This window comes from Salvia miltiorrhiza, chromosome 1 (assembly GCF_028751815.1).
Source record: "Salvia miltiorrhiza cultivar Shanhuang (shh) chromosome 1, IMPLAD_Smil_shh, whole genome shotgun sequence".
In the NCBI taxonomy this organism is placed as follows: Eukaryota; Viridiplantae; Streptophyta; class Magnoliopsida; order Lamiales; family Lamiaceae; genus Salvia; species Salvia miltiorrhiza.
In genome coordinates this window covers 72,000,142-72,016,451 of record NC_080387.1, presented here as the reverse complement: position 1 = coordinate 72,016,451, position 16,310 = coordinate 72,000,142, and the positions used below count along the sequence as shown (strand labels likewise).

General features: G+C 34.6%; 1 protein-coding gene and 1 long non-coding RNA gene across 6 annotated transcripts; both read left to right on the top strand.

Annotated features, from left to right (window-relative positions):
- The first annotated feature begins 3,532 nt into the window (after positions 1–3,532).
- LOC131005857 (uncharacterized) lies at positions 3,533–9,898 on the top strand. Its single transcript, XR_009095360.1, has 2 exons — positions 3,533–4,111; positions 9,694–9,898. It is a non-coding gene; the product is annotated as an uncharacterized LOC131005857 (long non-coding RNA).
- On the top strand, positions 6,421–9,092 carry LOC131005856 (serine/threonine-protein kinase RIPK-like). 5 transcript variants are annotated; one of them, XR_009095357.1, is made up of 6 exons: positions 6,430–6,759; positions 7,069–7,101; positions 7,182–7,262; positions 7,577–7,750; positions 7,836–7,967; positions 8,819–9,092. XR_009095357.1 is itself a non-coding variant. In XM_057932958.1 (4 exons), the coding sequence occupies exons 1-3, from the start codon at positions 6,700–6,702 to the stop codon at positions 7,839–7,841; spliced, it is 240 nt and encodes a 79-aa protein (XP_057788941.1). In that variant the 5' UTR covers positions 6,421–6,699; the 3' UTR covers positions 7,842–7,967; positions 8,819–9,092. The 5 variants fall into 5 exon arrangements, 1 of the variants encoding a protein (XP_057788941.1); XR_009095358.1 differs by having other exon boundaries at positions 6,426–6,759; positions 7,069–7,262; positions 7,577–7,746; XR_009095359.1 differs by lacking the exon at positions 7,182–7,262.
- Positions 9,899–16,310: the final 6,412 nt, after the last annotated feature.

Below are 16,310 nucleotides of genomic sequence, written 5' to 3'. Positions count from 1 at the left end.
CGGGCCTCTTTCTTCACTCACTATTTTAATTAATTTGTGGGCTCTTTTATTTACTCACTAAATAAACAATACAAAATTTTTTAAACTCCATGTCAATGTGGACAGATGAATTATTTCGTATCAAAGTAAACACATCATTAACAATGAAGAATACTCATTTTTTCGAGTGCATCTCTTGTTGTTTGCATTCTCGCTAAGGCACGGACAGATTCACATGCAATTTGTTTAAAGAAAGTCTAAACATTTTCTTGTAAAATTGAAGGGTAACATCTGTGGCAACAAATAAAACACTAATTTCGAATACTAGTAATGTTTATTTATTGTAGTTGTACTCCCTCCGTCCCAGCTTTTAGTATCCAACTTTCCTTTTTTTGCCGTCCCACATTTTAGTATCCATTTCTATTTTTGGTCATAGTAGGTGGAGCCCTTACTCCACTTTAATTATTTTAACTTTCACATAAAATGCGAGACCCTTATTCCACTCACAACACATCAATCACTTTATTAAAACCCGTGCTGTTCTGAACTGGATACCAAAAGTCGGGACAAAGGGAGTAGTATTATTTATGGTTGTATTAATTACCCACTGCATGCGTCTCAAAAAATATAATGTCGCGCGCTACATCTTTAATAAATGCAATATTTATTTATTTTTTACTTTAATAAATGCAATATTTTGTTTACAATAGTTGTATACATCTTACATTTCAATTCAATTAATTTATATTTTAATCGATCAATTAATAAATCAAATGTGGTACCTAAGTAATGAAATGTGGGATGGAGGGAGTATTATTTATGGTTGTATTAATTACCCACCGCATGCGTCTCAAAAAATATAATGTCGCTACATCTTTAATAAATGCAATATTTTTTTTTTACTTTAATAAATGCAATATTTTGTTTACAATAGTTGTATACATCTTACATTTCAATTCAATTAATTTATATTTTAATCGATCTATTAATAAATCAAATGTGGTACCTAAGTAATTATATATCTCATTAGAAAAATATTCTTTAATAATGAACTTAATTATTTTTCTTCTTTTTTTTGAAGCACTATTTATTAAAAATGAAGGCAAAATAAGTGCATATGTTGGTCTAGCGATAGAATAATTAGTTTTCGAGGTTAAAATTCTCAATAGTTCAAGTCCATTATAATACAGTCTTTAAATTTAACTACTCCCTTCTATTTTATATATATGTTGTTCTGATGTTTTTCATATTTTTTTTTTTATATTATATGTCATTTTAGTTTTGTATTCAACAATTAACCTCGTTAGTTAAAGAGGCATTAATTAACTGTCTCTCATTTATGCTCCCCATAAGAGAAAGTATCATTAAATAAGGTTAATATGGGTCTAAATTTTTTATATTAAAAAATGTGCAAATGAACGACCTATACATATAATAGGAGGGAGTATTTATTTATCCTAAAAACATGAATACAAAATTGCAAACTCTAGAGTACGAGGTAAGCTGAAATGGTAAAATGGAATATGAAATATGGTTCATGTAACCTATTATTTCTATATATTTATTTTAATTCTAATATTTTAATAGTAACATCATTATTTTTTTTCTTTCTTATTTAAATTTGTTACATCCAAATAAAGGAAAAATACACTCACACTCTAGTCTTTTAGGTGACTCGAACTCCCGATCTATTAGTTGGAAGAGAAACGTCTTACCAACAGACTTCGTTTCATCGTGATCAGTAGGTGACATATCATTAATTTAAAAAATTACATAAAAATCAAAATTCAATAAGTTAATTTCATTTATTCTCGGTACACTTTCGAGGAAATGCATTTTAATGTTTCGAGGCGATTAATGATTGAACTAACAACTGCTCAATATACGACACAATTATAGGTGGCTTAGTCTCATCTCTTCTGCCTATATAGATATCTCCGAAACAACACAACACATTCAACATAGCATCATCAATGAAACCGACGTCGTATCTCTTCTTGCTCGCCATCTTGTTCATGCACGAAGCCATTTTCACACAATGTGTGGAAACCCCCTTCTCTTCCGACGATGCTTCCATCTTGAAAACGGTGCCGTTTTCGCATACAACTACTACTCCCGTTGCTGATGTGAAGCGAGGAAGCCTGCCGCCGCCGCCGCCTCCACAAGCCGCCACGGGTACTCACTGGAAGTGGCGGCTGCAGAGGCCGCCGCCGCCGCCGAGGCTGAGATCACCAGCTCCTTCGCCAGCTGCGTAGACGAAGTTTGAATTCTTGCAAAATTTGTAGCTCTCATGTTTAGTTATCATCGTTATAAATGATTTCTCCTGCTTACAGTGCTACTCTTACTCATTGACTTAAATTAATGGATATATATATGGTAAGAGAAAATGGATCGATGAGAATAATCCTTAAAATGAGAAATAAGATTCAATCTGGAACGTCAAATATTTAAATCTTACGATTAAATTAATTATGTGAATTGTGATTAATGAACAATTTAATAAGATATAAGAACAACATTCTCAAAAAAAAAAGAACAACATTTGATCTTGGGTTACTAATACTGTACATATGCTGATCACGCACATACATGGTTTAAATTGAGACATTTAACTCGACCACCTAAAAATTAATGGATAATTTTTAAATTTTTTATGTGAAGGGTAAAATGATAAGTGTGACTAATTTTTAAGTATTTTTATTTTAGTGGAATTTTTTTTTATTTTTACTATTTCAATTTTGACATTTTTAAAATCCACTCTTTTAAAATATAATAGGTGACTTTTTATTTTCATTCATCTAAAAAAGTATGTATCACCTATTTTTGAATATATATATATATATATATATATATATATATATATATATATATATTATTTTAATATATCAAAATTATTTACAACAAATACCAAGCTAATTTTTTCACTCACAATGCTATAAATAATACCCTCTCCATTCACTTCTGGTGTCTTGTTTTAATTTTTGAATTGCATGTCTCACTGTAAATATCTTGTTTCCCTTTTTGACTCAAAAGTGAGAATCTTTGGGCTTCAAATCACCTTTTAAGCTCTACATCACATGACTTGATAATCCGAATCATTTTTTTCCTAAATAATTGTGCTGAAAACAAACAAGACAGTTGAAATAGGATGGAGTGAGTATAGAACTTTTTCTTTGCTCAAAATACATTCAACTAATATTTTTAAAATTCGTACAAGAAAAAATGGAGTTTGAGGTTTTTTTAGGATAGTAACTTAGATTGATATGAAAATTAGGACAAAAACTTTTGGACATGTAAAAATAGGATACCAGTTTTTTTTAGAGCAAAATAGGACACTAATTAATAAGTGTTGTATCCGCAAGACATTTTTCGATAAATTATGAGCCGAGAAATGTCCTATTTTTACGACGCTTATTAATTAGTGTCCTATTTTTACAAGTCCAAATTTTTTTATCCTAATTTCCAAATCAACATAAGTTACCGTCCTAAAAAATCTCCCGACTCATAAAAAATGGATCTCAACTCAAACCAAATTGCAAGTCATGGAGTCAACTGTGAAGTCAATGCAAGAACCAGACTTGCAACCACCCCTTTAAAAGCTGCACCTTCACAACTGCCCAATAACGACAGCTATAGGTGGCTTAGTCTCATCTCTTCTGCGTATATATATACATATCTCCGATACAACACATTCAACATAGTATCATCAATGAAACCGACGTCGTATCTCTTCTTGCTTGCCATCTTGTTCCTGCACCAACCCGTTTTCACACAATGTGTGGAAAACCCCTTCTCTTCCGACGATGCTTCTATCTTGAAGACGGCACCGTTTTTACATACAACTACTACTCCCGTTGCTGATGTGAAAAAAGAAAGCCTGCCGGCGCCGCCTCCTCCAGAAAAACATCGCTCTCCTCTCGAGAAGATGCTGCCACCACCTGCGCCGCCGCTGTCGCCGCCGCCACCGCCACTGCCTCCGCCTCCTCCTCCGTCGCCTCCTCCTCCGCCGCCACCGCCGCTGCCTCCGCCGCCTCCTCCGTCGCCTCCTCCTCCTCCGCCGCCGCCGCCGCCGCCGCTGCAACCAGCTCATTTTAAATTTTGAATTCTTGCAATTTGTTGCTCTCATGTTTAGGTATGTATATCATGTTTTAATGATTTCTGGTTCTCATTCATTTAAGCACATGACTAAATTGACTTAAATTAATGCATATATATATATATATATATATATATATATATATATATATATATAGGGAAGAGCTACCGTGAAAATACTTTTTAAAATAAAAATAGAAATAAAAATATTTTTCAATTTACGAATTTTATGTAGAACACATATGAATTCATCCAACAGGGTTACGAATTGTGAAAAATAAATTTTTGTTATCTTTGAAATTCGAACTCAGGACCACGAATTCATCCAACAGGGTTACGAATCAACCGTAGATCTTGATGATCTAAAAGTTGAAAATTGTTTATATTTTATATTTTAAGAAGTGTTTTTATTTTAATCATCTCATATATATATATATATATATATATATATATATATATTGAAAATGAGAAATAAGATTAAATCAAGAACGCCATATATTCAGATTATACAATTGAGATTAATTATGTTAACAATATTTGATGTTGTACATGATGTATATACATGGTCAGATTGAGACATGAATGGAGGGAGTATTATTTCTTTCAGAATGGATCGGATGTGTAATTCTTTAAAACGAGACCTGAAAAAAAAATACTATGAATTATGACAATGTAGAGTTTATTCTTATTTATAATTGATCCCAAGTTGAAGCTATGAATTTTTATTTCTAAATATACTACTACTATCTTTTTTTTTTTATAAAAAATTTATATACTCCCTTCGTCCCTCAAGCATTTTCCTTTCCTTTTTATTTTGGTTTGTCTTCAAAACATCTTCTTAATTAATTTTTTCCAAATAATTTCATTAATAATTATTTTTACAATCTTCATTTTTTGTGGGATCCATTCTTCACTGAACATCAAATACACAAATTATTTTTTATTAAAATTCGTGTTACCTTTAGTCAAGAAGATATTTGAGGAATGGATAGAAATTAAACAGAGACACTAAGGCTACAAATGAGCCAATCAATTTAAATGTTTGTCGGATATCAATTTGATATATACATGCGATGGGTCGAGTTTGGTCATTAACTAAATTGAGTCTGAATTTGAATTTGACATTATTTGATTCGTTAATTCGTGAGTACACGCTCATTAAGTGAATTATTTCGAAAATATGAAATTATATTTTTGGATTGGATCAGTGAATTTTAGTTAATTAGCTCAAAATTTTATTAAAATATTTCACAATCACATGACCCAATCCAATACGCGTGTTTGGTTTCCATTTTCAAGTCTTACAAAGAATACGAATTTTATAAAAATATTGATAGATGTGTATAAAGTGAAAAAATAGTCTCATTATATTAATTTGTAAGATAGTAATAAATAAATAGTTTGTGAGATATGATATATTTTTGTAAATATTATGTATGAATGAAGATAAAGTATAAGGATATATCCTTATCCTAAAATGAAAACTGACAAAAAGACCACATTAATCATAAACGGAGGTAGTATTAAAAAATTAACCATAAATAAGGTCTTTTCTTTAGAGAGAAAGATACTGAAAATAATGTCACTATAAGAAAGATAGTGAAAATGGTATTTTAAAAAGAGTCTATATCCAAATATTCATTCTCATATAGCATTAAAAAAATATATCTATCAATATGAAAGTTTTAAAAATTAATCATTTTTTGTGAAAAAAATACAAATATACCCCTGTCATGAAATTAAAAGTTATTCTTCGTAAGTTCCCGTCAAATTTTGTAAAAATTGTTCGCTATTTATAATTTTCATTAAGCCGCAAGTGCATGTTGTAGTTGCAATAAGTGAAAGGAAAAAGTCATATTCCACGTTGACATAGAAATTTAAAATTTTACTTAAACGCTTTTCAACATATGAAATTTGATAAAAACAAAAAGAATTTATTTCTATCTCTAACAATGAAAGTATTGGTTGTGAATTCGAGTTTTAAGCTCAAATTCACAGCTAATTATTTTTTTCACTCACAGTATTATAAATAACACTACAAAAAAATATGGCTATTACTACACGCCTCTAACGACATGTAATATGTATGTCTAGATAAGACCTCTATTACGACAACTTATTTTTTAATATTAATTGATATAAAATCGATTAATACTATAACAACATAGCCAAACCTGTGTCGCAATATTGTGTCAATTATGACACCAGAAAATTCTTCATCTCAGCCATAGAAAATGAGTAATTGTTTTCCGTTTTTAAAAGAAAGTAGAAAAACAAAATAGAAGAAATACTTGTTAGATATTAGCGGCAACTTTCCCACCAAAGTTTTAATAACCTCCCACCAATTTTTTTAACTATTTTATATTCTAAAATTCAAAAGAAATAAAATTGTTCATCTCATACCCTACCCACCTACGGTTTCTTCCTCACAATCTTTCCCCTCCCCAAATTAAAAGCCCTAGCATTCTTCCTCACCTCCTCTTTCGCCGGTGCCGTCAACCACCACCGCCTCCTCCTTCACGCCGGCAAGCACTCTCTCTCGCTCTCTCTCCGCACCCGCCGCTGTTTCCGCTGGCCTCTGTTTTTCGAGGTTAATTCCAGAGCTGCTCTGCTTCGAGATTGAGGATGGAGTTTGATTGTTTTCTCCACCAAAAGAAAACTCTTCTAGTTCTCCTCTCATCCAAGGTGCTTGCTTACACATTTACTTTTTTTTTCCTAGCTAACTAAAAATTCTCGATCAAATTTCATGTATTTTCTGTCTAATTTTACATTCATGAAAAAGTATAGTGTTGCATTCATCTTCAACTACTTGAAGCTAGCCAAAAAAGGAATTGTATGCCATGCCAGCAGCTTTTGTTGCGCGTGGAAGTTTTTGGCTCTAATCTGAACAGACTTTGTATCTATGTGTTCTACATGTCTAAACTTATGTCTTGTTCTATTGTTTGGCCTAATCTAACTACCAAAATGGTTTGTCTGTTTAAATTGTGATTGCAGGCAATAGGTTGACAGTGATATTATTAGCTTCATGTAAGATGATCTTCACTCTTGTTCTCACATTGATTAAAAGCACATAAATTCTGCAATATAACTTAATTTATGAGAATCAGTGATACTTGGAGTTGCAATCCTTGTCTTAATTGGCGGTTGCATATTTTGTCTCACAGTGATACCTAGATTGAAGGCTAAATGTAAGCATACATTCTTTCACCTTTTTTTCGATTCCATTTGTCATTTCAAATGATTGTTTTTCATAAAGATGGTTGAATATCTCTGTATGTATATTAGCAGCTGCCAATCTATTTATCTAAATTCATTTGATGTCTCTACCACCTATTGGCTGCGTAGTGTATTAATTTAAAGATTAGTACTAACAAAAACTCAATTAATATATGTATGCACAAAGATAGTGGAGGACAAACTGTGACATTAGATATATGGGTGGTGCTACTTGTTTGATTGGATTTTCATTAATTGGTCGAATATGCTTATCTTCACTCTGCAGGAGCTCAAGGTGATCACGCAGAACTTCTCGTCGAGTAATTTCCTTGGTGAAAGTGGCTTCGGCCCGGTCTACAAGGGCTTCATCGATGACAAGATGCGCCCCTGGTTAAAGGCCCAGCTCGTCTCTGTTAAGCTCCTCGATTTGGATGGATCACAGGGCCACAAAGAATGGTTGGTATGTCTTTTCTTTTGTTTTTTGCTAATTTGCATTTTGTGCTTCATGTAATATGGTTGACTTTGATTTTTTTATTTACAAACAGAAGTGATTTTTCTTGGTAAATTAAGACAAGCTCAGTTGATGAAGTTTATCGGACACTGTTGCGAGGAAGAACACAAGCTTTTGGTATATGAATACATACAAAGAGGAAGCCTCGAAAACCAGCTTTTTAGAAGTAAGTTCAATTTATTTTTTACCAAATTGATTAAATCTGCCAGCTTTGTGAGAGAAGATAGATGGAGGCATGACTTATAGCTAGTTTCCACCATAACTGAAATGGTTTATTCGAAAAGAAGCCTAGAATTAGTAGTTTTGACTCTTTGATTTTTGTTGTGCTTTTCTTTTGCTACTTGTTTTATTTTTTATTTCTTTTGGTTCTTTGGTAGGTGGATTTCGTAGGCAATAGTTTATCTCCAATGCAATATTGGTTCCTTTTTGAAATTTTAAAAGGACTTTTAACATCTCATATGGTATCTGACCCAATAACTTAAGTGAGTAAATGACATAAAAATTATGATCTTTTATCATTTCATAATTCACATTATTCATTATGGTTTCATTGTTGACCTTAATATTTAAACACATCCTTCCATTTTTCTAAAGTTAGTATATGATTTAATACACATCCAGAAAAGTGCATGTATCACTTATGTATGGGAAAGGGTTGTACTAGGAGTTGGAATGGCTCTAAAACAACATTGCGACAAGGTTTGGATCTCTTCTTATTGGCCTCAAATTAGTTTAATAGTTAGAGGTTAATGTAATGAGTTTCACAGGCTTGTGTAAAAGATGAGAGTGTTGAATGTTGTGACATGTATGCTTTTTTGCATACTTTTTTTGGGTTAACTTTTTTATAGTAATTTTACGATTGATTTAGTTTATGATTACTAGCAATGGTATTTGAAGATGCCTTGATGAAATGGTTGCTCCACATTGGTTTTGGTATATGATATAGTTTTGCTTCATTGATATTTAATTACTGAAATCAGATGTTTGAAATCTAAAGTGTCATAATTTTTTTTTCAGGTACAGAGAAGCTATCAAAATGTCAGATTCTTGTAGCCAGGATTTTAGCCAACTTTTCACCAGAGAAATTTGAAGAGTGCAACATGTTGCTGACAACCTACTCTAATTTTCTTTTCGTTTGGAGATAGTTAATACTAGGATTTAGAGCTATTTTCATAGCATATAAGATAACAACTATTGGTTTTAAGTCTTTTAGTTTATTTATTATTTATAATTGTAACAAAATTCGAATAGATGTTTGAAATGATTATAATATTGATGTTATAGTTAAACATGTCTTTCTGCTATTTTATTTTTATTTTATACTAATTTAGAAATTATTAGCATTACCAATTTGGAATTGGATGGATACGCAATAAGTACACATTGTAAAATGTAATACTATAAAATTTTAATTTAATAATAATATATTGTAAAATGTAAATTGTCTTTAGCGACATGAGGAAATGATGCTAAATTGTATTTATCCAAATGGTTGGTGTTGTAATTGGTTATATATCACGACCCGTAGTTGTGTCTGGATATATACTTACCCTTTAGCTACACTAATACACGCGACACCATAAATAAATGTTGGGATAGATCAAATGTTGCAATAAGTATTTTATTATGACATTTTTAGATGTCTTCAAAGGTGATTTTTTTTGTAGTGTAATATAGAAGTTTTTCTTCACTCAGAACACGTTCAACTAATATTTTTTTTTTTTTTTTTACAAAAAGCGTGCATACCAACACGAGATTAGAATATTCCATGTGTTGAATCTCTCAACTACTCAAACCAAATTGCAAGACATGGAATCAACTCTCAAGTCAATGCACCTTAATAACTACCCAATAACGACAATTAATCTCATCTCTTATGCCTATATATATAGATATCTCCGAAACAACTCCACCACACATCCAACATTAGTATCATCAATGAAACCGACGTCGTATCTCTTCTTGCTCGCCATCTTGTTCATGCACGAGGCCATTTTCACACAATGTGTGGAAAACCCCTTCTCTTCCGACGATGCTTCCATCTCGAGGACGGCGCCGTTTTCACGTACAACTACTACTCCCGTTGCTGATGTGAAACGACCAAGCGTGCCGCCGCCGCCGCCGCCAGATTTTGCTCTCTCTCCTGGCCAAACGGTGGTGTTTCCGCCGTCATCTTCCCCGCTGCCGCCGAGATCAGCTCATTCGCCAGCTGCATAGTCTTGGATGATTGCATGCTTGTCAAAGTTTGAATTCTTGCAATTTGTAGCTCTCATGTTTAGTTATATCACGTTTTAATGATTTCTGGTTCTCATTCACTTAAGCACATGACTAACTTGACTTAAATTAACGCATATATAGAGAGAGATTAATTGTGTAAATTAAGATTAATGAACAAGTTAATAAAATGTACCAATAACATTTGATGCATGTTGAGTTAATGATCATATATATTGTCTACATGGTCAAATTAAGACATTTAACTCAGACCACTTGGAAAGTTACATATATCTATTTTATAAGACATTAATTACACATGTATATAATAAGTGAAGAAGAGGTCCTACAATGTAGAAACAGTGTATGTCAATGTATTAGTGATAATATGAATATATGATAATTTTTATGATGCTAGTTAATGAAATTATTATATAAAAAATAGAACATATTTTATAGAAAGAATAAAAAAAATAAAAATATTTAAGAATAAATAAATTTTATTCTTTTCCTGAAAATTACTTCACGCTCATTTTGACAATTAACAAATACTATAAACAATGATTCTTGAGATTCACACTCCTATCGAAGAATTTTAATTTCATGATAAACGAATGGGTAAATATCATGAAAACCCCCGAAGTATATCCGCTTTATCAAAAATACCCTGAAACTTTCAAAATATTCTCTAAACCCTCAAACTATCAGGTTTTTATCAAATATATCCCGCATCTATTTTTTTATCACAAAAAACGTGACGTGGCTCGCCGGATGCTACAATAGACTCAGGGATAAATCCCAACAGAATTTGAGGGGCATATTTCTCAATAGAGTCATCACCAGAAATTTTCAAATCATGTGACAATTTATTGAAATTATCCATGTTAGAATCAATATCCTTTGAAGGGTCCATTTGAAAAGTCATGAACTGATTTTGTAAAGACCATGAAGACGCTTCAGAAGATGCAGAGTATATAGAGATCAAATCATCCCACAAATCCTTAGCACATTTGTGATGAGAAACCTGTCTAACCACAGAACTGCTCAAATTCAGCAAAATAGTGGCTCTAGCATTATCATTCATATCATGAAGTTTTTTCATCTGTCACAGTTTCATCAATTTTAGTTAAAAGAGCCTTATTCACCTTCTCTTTAACCAAAATGCACTCAATTTTTGTTTTCCAATCATGGAAATCATCCATTCCATTAAAAAGAACCATATGCACATTTTTCATGATTAATGCAGATGCAACACTTAAGCAAACACACACTTTCTCACAGAAAGCCACAACAATCACACCAGAGCAGAGTAGCAGGTCAAACAGACCACAGAGCAGAGCCAAACAAGGGTTGCAGAGCTGTGGATTGCCTAGTTCTCAACACAGATTGATCTGTGGAGCAAGGATTCACACAGGTCACCCAAGAAGGCTCCAACAGGACTGACAAGGTCAGATCCTCATAAACTCTCAATAGAAGTGATTTTCACAGGTGCTAGAAAACACCAACACACTAACAGAGAACAGCAGTAACACCAGAACACACAGAGCCAGAGCCAGAGAACTGCAGAGCACAAACAAACAGAGCCAGAGCTCAAACAAACAGAGCCAGAGCTCAGACACACAGAGCCAGAGACACTGAGCACACAAGGAACAAGAGCTCGAAATTAACCCTTTCTCCTTTGCTATCTAGAGTACTCGCACGAGGAGACCCTTTAAAGGGAATCCAGACGAACTGGACCGTCATAAAAGAGACCTTTCTTGGCTTTGAATACCAAGGGTTAGCAAGAGAAAACCACACACAGAACAGGAAAAACACACGGAAGCAACAACATACCAGAATCGCAAGATACTAGAGAAGAAACAGAAAAATAGCATAGAAAACCAATCCTAGACTAGGAGCTAGGGTTTCAGCCAATTTACCAGAGCTGGATCTCCCAAGAAGGGGAGAATCCAGACTTACCGAGCTCCTTGCTCGTCGGGAGCGAATCGGCACAGCCCAGAGGGTGGTGGGATGGAGGAAGTGCGGTCGGAGGGTGCCCCGGCTAGGTCACCGTGGCTCTGATACCACTGTTGGGTATCTTCGCCTAGCCGGTGGTTCACCACTTGATTCCCGAGCCGTCTTGCCGCCTCTACTATAGTGCTCAAGCACTTTAGATCCACGAACTTGTCCTTCTTCTTCTTCGAACCTGTTCCTGCAATACCAGAGAAAGAAAAGGGACGAAAAAAAGTAGATCGGAGCTCAGGTTTGACGAACACAGCCACCAAGGGTCAGGAATCCGGTGGTCAAGATTCTGGCGGCTCAGAGATCCTCCCTCTATCACCAATCAGGAAACCTAAGGTCAGGAATCCGGTGACTCAGAGTTCCACCCTTTATCACCGATCAGGAAACCTAAGGACATGAATCCAGTGATAAGGCTCACGACCAGAGGAAGCTCTCACCCTACGGCCACAACTCCAGAGACCAGAACGGAAACCAGAGTACAGAAGGAATAGCAGAGCCTTCAGCGTAGAGATCAGGTTCCAGCCTCAGAACTTCCCCCAGTCGATAGCTTTATACCCAAGATCAGAAGTGGACAAGACGGTGAAATAGGGCTTTGGGAAGGAGGGAGCCATTAATGGTTGTGGAGCTCGAGGGAGGGGAAGACCAAAGGTCAAGGTAAATTAGGGTTTGGGAGAGGATCAGAGATGGAGCGGCGGAGTGAGAGAGGGAGTATCTCAGTGTGAAGTGGGCTAGGGTTTGGGGTTAAAGGGCAAGGGAGGTCTGGGCCCAAAAGTTGGGCCAGAGAAGAAAATAAAGAACATTGGGCCAACATCCCACATGGATCGATGAGAATAATCCTTAAAATGAGAAATAAGATTAAATTTAGAATGTTAGATAATTTAAATCTTGCTTAAAAATAATTATGTGATTAATTGTGATTAATGAACAAGTTAATAAAATATAAGAACAACATTTGATTTTGGGTTATTAATATTATACGTATGCATATACATGATTAAACTGAGACATTTAACACGACCATCTAAAAATTACTGGATAATTTTTAAATTTTTTACGTGATGGGTGAAATGGTAAGTGTGATTAATTTTTAAATATTTCTATTTTAGTGGATGATTTTAATTTTTTACTATTTCAATTTGGACATTTTTTTAAAATCCACTCTTTTAAAAATATAAATAATACTTTCTCGGTCCCACTTCAAGTGCATGTCTTGTTTTTCTTTTTAAGTGTACTTATTTTCCTTTTTAGGTTATCACACTTCAAATGTCTTATTTTCTTTTTTAGAAAAAGTTAGTTTGAAAAGCGAGAATTTTTGGAGTTCACATCGCCTTTTCAACTCTATACCACATTACATCACTTAATAATTTAATTATTATTTTTCTAAATAATCGTATCAAAAAGAAATAAAGTACTTGAAGTGGGACTGAAAGAGTATAGAATTTTTTCTTCTCTCAAAAATACATTAATTCAACTATAATATTTTTAAAATTTGTACAAAAAAAATTGTGCATTTTTTAAACCGGTGCTTAAAAACAGTGCGTTGCCAAACACGAGATTAGAATATTAATTCCATGTTTTTGGAAATTGGAACCCAACTAAGAATTGATCGAGTAGTTATATATGTCTGTGATCCTCTTCACAGTTGGATCTCTCAACTCAAAACAAATTGTAAGTCATGGAGTCAACTGTCAAGTCAATGCAAGAACCAGACTGCCACCACCCCTTTAAAAGCTGCACCTTCACAACTACCCAATAACGACAGCTATAGGTGGCTTAGTCTCATCTCTTCTGCATATATATATATATATATACGTATCTCCGATACAACACATCCAACATAGTAAGTAGTGTATCATCAATGCAACCGACGTCGTATCTCTTCTTGCTTGCCATCTTGTTCCTGCACCAACCCATTTTCACACGATGTGTGGAAAACCCCTTCTCTTCCAACGATGCTTCTATCTTGAAGACGGCGCCGTTTTCACATCCAACTACTACTCCCGTTGCTGATGTGAAACAAGGAAGACTGCTGCCGCCGCGGCGCCCATGGCTGCGGCCGCCGCTGCGTCCTCGCCCAAGGGTGCCGCCGCCGACGTCGCCTCCACAAGCCGCTCCACCGCCGCCTCCACAAGCCGCTCCGCCGCCTCCACAAGCCGCTCCACCGCCGCCGCCAACGCCGCCGCCTCCACAAGCCGCTCCGCCGCCGCCGCCAACCCCGCCGCCTCCACAAGCCGCTCCGCCGCCGCCGCCCTAAGCGGCTGCTACCGAGGCTAATGCCGCCGCCGCAGCCTCCAAAATTCGCTTAGCTCCTTGTTGAAACTTAAATTGATGCATATATATAGAGAGAGAATCTGAGAATGGATCAATGAGAATGATGCATATATATAGAGAGAATCTGAGAATGGATCAATGAGAATAATGTTTAAAATGAGAAATAAGATTAAATCAAGAACGTCATATACTTAGACTATACGATTGAGATTAATTATGTGAATTAAAATTACGAACAACATTTGCTGTTGTATTAATAATTAATACTAGTATCTTCTTTATAATAGCAATTTCTTTATAATAGCAAAACCACTTATCTTATGTGGCATGCTTAGAATGGCTTCATTTCAAAAATTTATCATATTTATTTTTTATTATTTATTAATTAATTAACTATTACATTCCATATAAAGATTCATTAATTAATCTTAATAAATATAATTAATAGTATATATATATATATATACTCTCTATATATATATATATATATATATATATATTGGAATAGGATCATATAGTTTCCAAGCTTATGGTAGTACCGTAGGACCAATTTTTGACCACACAATTATGACATGTGGCGCATCAAGATAGTGACACGTGGCAAGGCATTCTAAGGCAAAATCTGGAGAGGGGTAAAATTGGAATATAATTTTCAGAATTAAAAATTAAAATATATATATATATATATATATATATATATATATATTTTTTTTTTTAGATTTTCACAAAATAGATTAGATGCATAAAGTCTCACACGAAGATGCATAAAGTTTTCACATGAAATGCATAACTTTGAACAAAAAAATGCATTTGATTTTTACAGTTTTAGTATTTTCATCACCCCACCCCATACCAACCCCCAACCCACCCCACATCACCCCCCAACCCTCCCCATTACCACCGCCCAAAAATAGGCATGTTTCACATGCATATAAAATCAAACAAAAATGCATAAAGTTTTCACATAAAAATACATTTCATTTTAATAAATCTGGTATTTTCGCCACCCCACCCCCACCCCACCCACCCCCCACCAAACCCCCCCCCCCCCCAATTTTTTTTTTCAAAAACTAATTTTCTGATTGCTGACCCCCCACCCTCCCAAAAAAAAACTTATTTGTAGTTAATGTTTTATGCATTTTCATGTAACAATATATGTATTTTATTGTTCTTGATTATGCATGCATTCTTCTTTTTTATATACACACGTTTTATAATATTTTATTTGAGGGTTTAGGGTTTAGTGTTTAGGTTTTTAGTGTTTAGGGTTTAGTGTGTAGTGTTTTAGTGTATAGGTTTTAGTGTTTAGTATTTAGTTTAGGGTTTGGATTTTAGTCTTTCGGGTTTCTGATGTTTTATTTTAGTGTTTTAGTGTTTCGGGTTTAGTTTTTCGGTTTTCGTGTCTAGGTTTTCGTGTTTCGTCTTTCTTTTCGGGTTTTGGTTTTCGTGTTTCCGGTTTCCTGCTGTTTCGCGTTTCGTGTTTTCGTCTTTCGGTTTTCGTGTGTCGTGTTTTCGTGTTTCGTCTTTCTTTCGGGTTTTGGTTTTCGTGTTTGGGTTTCCTGCTGTTTCGCGTTTCGTGTTTTCGGGTTTTTTTCCCCTGTCTTTGCACCCTCTTCTTTGTAGTTCCTGTTTTCTCCTTTTTCATGTACCTCCTTCTGCCTCTCGTGTATGCATAATGCCTCCCCAAAATTAAAAAATTAAAATTAAATTTGTTGGGTGGGTGGGTGGGGTGGGATGGGGGTGGGTTAGTGGTCAGAAAATCAATTTTTGAAAAAAAAAAATTGGGGTGAATGGTGGGTGGGTGGGTTGGGTTGGGTTGGGTGGGGGTGGGTCATTGGTCAGAAAATCAGTTTTTGAAAAAAAAAAAAAAAATTGGGGGATGGGTGGGGTGGGGATGGGGATGGGTCAATGGTCAGGAAATCAATTTTTGAAAAAAAAAATAAAAATTGGATGGGGGGTGGGTGGGGGGTGGGGGGTTCAGGGGTGGGTGGGGTGGAGTTGGGATGGGGTGAAATCTTATGCA